This window comes from Chenopodium quinoa, unplaced genomic scaffold (genome assembly GCF_001683475.1).
Source record: "Chenopodium quinoa cultivar QQ74 unplaced genomic scaffold, ASM168347v1, whole genome shotgun sequence".
Classification (NCBI taxonomy): Eukaryota; Viridiplantae; Streptophyta; class Magnoliopsida; order Caryophyllales; family Amaranthaceae; genus Chenopodium; species Chenopodium quinoa.
Genome location: NW_018745000.1, coordinates 2,902,418 through 2,908,957, shown reverse-complemented (window position 1 = coordinate 2,908,957; position 6,540 = coordinate 2,902,418). Strand labels below are relative to the sequence as shown.

The following is a 6,540-nucleotide window of genomic DNA, read 5'->3' as shown; positions in this document are numbered from 1 at the left end:
TGTGAGTTTGAAGAAAACTTACATAGATCAGGAAAATAGATGAAAAGAGCTTTGATTTGCAACAAATTTGAGCAAATTCAGTTGAGAAACGAGCAAGAACCAAGCAATTGAAGTTTTTGGACTTTTTTCGAGCAAAATCGCGATGAACAAAGCAGCAAATGAAGAGGAAAGGGGTATTTAAGGAAATCCTCGTGCTGGCGCCAAGACCTATGCATTGGCTTCACAAATTTGGCTCTGGCGCTAATGGCTTTTCAGCGGCGCCAGATCACCCAGCCCCTGGTGGGGTTGATCTACCTTTCTGCAACATATTGTTTGGGTTCCTTGGTACGCCAGTTAGCCCCTCTAAGAAATTTGACATAATTTAGTAATCGGCTTGATTATGTAAAGTGATTGACCTGATGAAAGATCGTCTCACTTAGCTTAAAGCGCCTAAGCATTGGCTCATTAGCAAAAAGCACCGACATATAGGTTCAAAAGCAAAAGGCACCGACATACAGGTTCAAAGCAGCAGAAGCACCGACGTACAGGTTCAAAGCAACGGAAGCGCCGACGTACAGGCATAGCGTAAGCAAAGTTCAGGCGAACTTTTTAAAGATCGACAGGCGTGGATCTTCGGTGATTTCCTTTGGAAAATTATCGCATCAAATGAGGATGACTTCAAGAGAAGATATCTTCGACAGCATTCCCTAGCTTGCGGAGAGTTGTCACAAACAACTGGAGGTAATTTTGAGTGAAGTTATCTTCGATCATATTCTCTCAGGCATGGAAGATGGTCATAATGCGGATGAGGATTATTTCAAGAGAAATAATCTTCAATAGTATTCCCTTGGATGTGGAATATTGTCAATGCGGATGAGGATTGTTTCAAGAGAAATAATCTTCGATAGTATTCCCTTGGACGCGAAATATTATCATTGCAGGGGAGGATCGTTTCAGGAGAAGCAATCTTCCAAAATTGGAAGCAGTTACGGGCGTAGCGGTTTTCAAGCGGGATGGCATTCTCTAGCTTGTAGAGGTCATCAAAACAATTTGGTTACTTTCAGAGACGTGTGCTCGACGGTGCAAAATACGCGTTTCTTAACTCTCTTATATGTTTTAACTAACGCTAGTTTGCAAGTATCGGCGTTACAAGAGTGATTTAGGATCGCATAATGTTCTGAATCATTCTCCGTCCCTATCGATACTTTGACTTTTGTTTTCGAAACTTGCGTTTCTCAAAACTCAGTCAAAGTGGGGGCTTCTGTAGACACCCATTTGTGTCTCCCCAAAACCAAACCCGGTGATGAGTACCTTTCACGTCAAATCATAATCGAATGAAGCGAAAGTGTGGAAAGTCTAGTGTTGCGGAAAGTTTTATTTTCTTTTCTCTTCTCTTTGTTTTTAAAAACTTATTTTAATAAAACAGCCAATCCAGTTTTGTTGGTCCATGATATGGGTCCAATAATAGTGTAGTTGGATGAGGCTTGCAAAGACCTTTCCAACGATATATTATAAGCCCAATTCCGATGACTATTGAGGAAGTTATGGCCAATTTACCAAACTAGGCCCGGTTTGAGCTTTATATACGGCCCAATGATCTAGGGGAGGGCCAAATATGATTTTTCATTCCTAATGTAATTAGGAATGGTTTTGGTCTTCTAGAATCTTCTAGAAGGTTTTTGTCATTCCTAATTCAATTAGCATTGATAAATTAAATTTTGACTTTTCAAAGTTTTAATTAAAATCAAATAGCATTTTCGAGGAAATTATATGATTTTATCCTCCAGTACGGCAAACTTATCTGATTTTCGAAAACGCGTTAAATTTAAGCTTGGCGCCTGGCGCTAGCCATTGGCGCCTGCCGCTAGTGTTGGTGCTTGGCGCCAGTTAGCCAAGGGTGGCGCCAACTCTGTTTTCTGTGCGTCAGACTCTGTTTTGTTTAATTTATCTTTTTGGCTGATTTTCTCTATAAATATCGTATTAAAAACTCCGTTTTCATGAATCAAGGTTCACCAATTCTCCTCATTCACAAGTTTTCATTAGCATTCTTTAATTCATTCTTTAATTCATTCATCTCTCTCTCTCTCTTTCTCTCTTCTAAAATTGCTTTTTCACATACAAAATTCTGCATTCACAAGATCTAGAAACACCTAGCCATATTCGAAGTTGCCTTTTCCATAGACGTGAAAGGTTTTAATTTCTGAGGGTTTAGTCCCAAATCTAGTCTAAATTTTCTTAATCTCTCTTTCAATTATTTAATTTAATTGTTTGTTTATTATTTTCCTTGAAGTTACTAACGTGTGTATTTTGTTATTAGAAAGAGGTACGAGGCATCAAAGTAAGTACTTTAATTGATTAATTGATATTATGATGTAGAAATCATGTTTACATTGTTACTATGATATTCCTAGTATCATGTCTAGGGTAATATTAAATATGATTCATGCGATGCTTCCTATGTTCTTCCTAATATTTATGATTGTTAGTATCATGTTAGGGTTAAAGTTTTGATTTTTATTGCTTAGTGACATGCTAGGGTTTGTAATTAATCTTGTTAGTATCATGCCTAGGATCTTGCTATTTTTATTATGCTTTAATATTAACATGAACATGATTATGATTATAATTGTTATAACTTATGAATATTATGAATATTATTATTAATATGATGATTATTTTATTTTATGATTATTATTATGATTATTTCAATTATAATTTATTTTTATGATGATGATGTTTATTATGTTTCTTGATATTTATTTTTTTATTGCTTAATCACCTTCTATGCATGTTTAAAGGGAATTGGTACTTGTATTCACGCTTAATAAGATATTTAATAATCTTGTTAGGGTTAATATGATTATAATTCAAGTGATCGCCAATAATAGTTTGTTTGTGCATTAATGTTCAACCAACATAGATAAACAGGGTTAGGGTTAAACCTATTGATTGCATGTTAGTCAGAAAGCGCACATGAATACGATCAGAATAAAGTAGAGGCCTATTATTAGGGCAGGTTCAATCTCTTTTAGGTTGGATTTGTACCTTCATCCCCGAACCCTTATTTGGTTCTAGACCTTATGGAGTTGACGATCTCTTGGATAGTTAAGGGGTGTAACCTTCATCCTATGAACGGTTTACAAGTTCCTAAAAAACTTGTTGGCGACTCGTTTTCTCTATCTTCTTCCCTTTTGGACGCCACCGTACTTTAGTGTATGATCACAGTGGGGTTCAAGCTAGAGGGGTTAACGCTTGAAATTATTCCCTACAACATGATTATGATTATAATTGTTATAATTTATGATGATTATGAATATTATTATTGTATAGGATAGCTCCCGCTGAACTATCGCCCAGCCCCCAGGGTGCGCACTCACCGCTGAATAAGCGACTAAAGGAGGGCTCGTCAGCCCGGCAGAGTCAGCCCGCAGGGCAAACCAGGCTAAACTGTCCACGAAGGAGATAATACGCCTATAAATAGAGGGTAAAGTACAACGGAAAATAGGTTAGACACTCAAATTATTACACTTTCTATATCCCTCTAAGTACACTTTCTCTCTCTAAACACTCTCTGACTTAAGCTTCGGAGGGGGGTTCCTCGAGCCACCCTCGAGGGAAGTTTACGTGTGCTGGCGTGTGTAGGTTGTTGACGGGACCCAACTTACCCTTGGATCCATACTTGGAATAATTGGCACTAGAAAGAAGGGATCTACATCACCTAACATGAGCTTCACCAACTGAGCTACGGACTATTTATCTTACCACCATGGCCGGAGAAGAAACTGTGCAAACACCCACATCTAAAGCTAATGAGACCAACCAAACACCACAAAAAGCACCCCTAGTAACTAACGATCTAAAAGGATCCACCGGAAACCCCAAATCGACCATCTCACAGAAAGCGAACCATGTCGGATCAATGTCAGCTACTGCTAAAGCAGTGGCGAAACTAGTAGATCCGGTAGGATCCAGCTCTATTTTCAGGTACGGAATGTCGTTAACTGATGCGAACAATGAACTTATTGTTTCAGCACCTGTAACCCAGAAACCGCAGCCCGTGAATATGCCAGCCATTCTGCAGAACCTCTCTAAGTGCAGTAAGGAGCAATTGGCTGCAATGACGGCGGTCCTTACCAACATGGGTAAGGGAGCCGGTCCATCATCGGCAACGGCAGCTGTGCAGCCCGCAGTAAAAAAGCCGGAGGCCTCGACTCTCACCCCTGAGCAGAAGGAGCTCATTCAATTGAGAAAGAAAATATTGGAGCTGGAGGCTCGCAACCTGAATCGAGAATGGAGCGTGGAGGAAATAACCCCCACTCAGATCATCCCGAAGAAGCGGGTCCCGCGTAGCTGGTCACCGGCCGCAGAGCGGGGACTCAGCCCGGAGAGAGACAAACGAGCGCGAATCTAGGTTGTTCCAGATGATTCCCCATTTTGCCGGGAGATTCTGGAGGAACCCATGGAGAAGGTGAAGATGCCGAGCTGCAAATACAATGGGACTACAACACCCAAAAGCCATATATCAGCTTTCGAGAATCATATGGTACTCTACACCATGACAGACTCAGTCTGGTGTAAGGCTTTCCCACCAGTCTGGAGGGGCTGGCAGCGGAATGGTATGGCGCCATCCCTAAATGTTCTGTATACTCGTACAACCAGCTGAAGAGGATGTTCATGGAGCACTTCATAACCCTGGTGGACAGGACCAAGATGACAACCGAGCTGATGTCCTTGGTTCAAGGAAAAGACGAGCCCCTGAGGGATTTTATTAGCAGATTCAACAAAGAGGCAACAACCATTCCAAACATGAGCCAGGAGGTAGCACTGTTGGCAATGCAAAGCGGTCTACTGCCAGGGTCACCCTTTAGAGCGTATATGGGGCGTAATAACCTCAAATTGCTCGCGGAAGCGCTGGGTAAAGCGCACGAGTTCATCAAGGCAGGTGAGACTGACAGGGAAATGCAGGGGAGGAAAGCAGCAGGAGACCCAGTAAGGCGAGCCGAGGTCACCTGGGCAGAGAACGCGCCCAGGGCGGACCAGCCAAGCAGGGGAGAGCAAATCCGCAGAGAAGCGGACAGAGTCGTAGGGCTGAGAAGATCCGATCCGCGGAGAAGGCCAAGGCCTGGGAAGTTTGATCAATACACCCCACTGACCCATTCAAGATCTCACATATTCAGCGTGAACATAGCTGATGATAAGTGGCAGAGGCCCCCAAGGATGATAAACAGAAGCCGTGATATCAGTAAGTGGTGTGACTTCCATAGGGACCATGGCCACACCACTGAGGAGTGCACACACTTGAAGGACAACATAGAGGACTTAATCAGGAGAGGATACCTGACCCAATTTAAGCAGCGTGATGATCCTCCCAAAAGGAGGGAGGAGGATAGAGCGGGCCGAGCTGACCGCAGAGGAGGTCATAGGGGTCTAGCAGGAGACTGGGACAGAGATAGCAAGCCAGAGAGCAGGGTGTATGTGATCAGTGGAGGACCAGTACATGGGGGGACAGTCAACAGAGCGCGGGCTGACCTAAGGGCAATGATACATCAGATTAATGACAATGACAAGTGTAGATGGCCACCCCTTCCCCCACAGCCACGAGCCATGTTTGATGAGTATGACCAGAAGGGCATAATTTACCCTCATGACGACCCGCTGGTGGTAACAATGAGAATTGCAAACTGGGAGGTGGATAGAATACTGATAAACGGAGGCAGCTCATCCAACATCATCTACATCAATGCATTCAACGAGCTGAAGTTGGACAGAAAGGATCTAAAGAGAGTAAACTACGAGGTCACCGGGTTTAATGGCTCGGGGCTTACCCTAGAGGGCATAATCGAGCTCTCAGTCCGGGTAGGAGAGAGGTCAAGAAGGCGTGATGTCCGAGCAGAATTTCTCGTGATAAACTCTCCCTCACCCTACAATGTAATCATGGGAAGACCGCTCATCCACAAGATAGGCGAGGTGGTATCCACTTACCACCTGACGATGGCTTACACAACCAATGAGGGGCGATCAGCAAAGCTCAGGGGAAGTCAGAAGACATCCCAACAATGTTATATAACTGCCTTGAAGCAGCCCGCCAAAACCAGACAGCAGTCAGGTTCTGACAGAAGACTCCCTGAGCAGCTTGAGAGGAAGTCAAGGAAGAGAAAGCGTGAAGAGTATCACAGGGAGAAGGATAAAAAAAAATTTGGCAATGGAAAACTTCGAGCCTGCAAAAGAAGAAGTGGCCAGACCACTTCCCAACGGGGAGCATGTCACGGTCGAGCTCACAGAAGGTGACCCCTCGAGAGCAGTGAAAATTGGAAAAGACATTAATCCAGGAGTGGGGGTCCACCTCATAGAGCTGCTAAGAAAGAATAAAGACATTTTTGCATTTTCTACAGATGAGATGCCCGGAATTGATCTAGCGGTCATGGTACATAGGCTGAATGTGAAGGAGGACATTAGGCCAGTCAAGCAGAAAAAGCGAAGCTTCTCCACGGAGAAAAACCAGGCAATCCAGGAAGAGGTGGAAAAACTCTTGGAAGCAGGATTTATCGAACCCTGTGACTA

The 6,540-nt window shown here is 43.2% G+C and overlaps 1 protein-coding gene across 1 annotated transcript; it reads left to right on the top strand.

The window, feature by feature from the left end:
• The first annotated feature begins 4,689 nt into the window (after nucleotides 1-4,689).
• Nucleotides 4,690-6,267, top strand: LOC110707483. The gene has a single exon (XM_021885493.1). It carries the CDS (start codon nucleotides 4,690-4,692, stop codon nucleotides 6,265-6,267), a length of 1,578 nt encoding a protein of 525 aa, XP_021741185.1.
• Nucleotides 6,268-6,540: the final 273 nt, after the last annotated feature.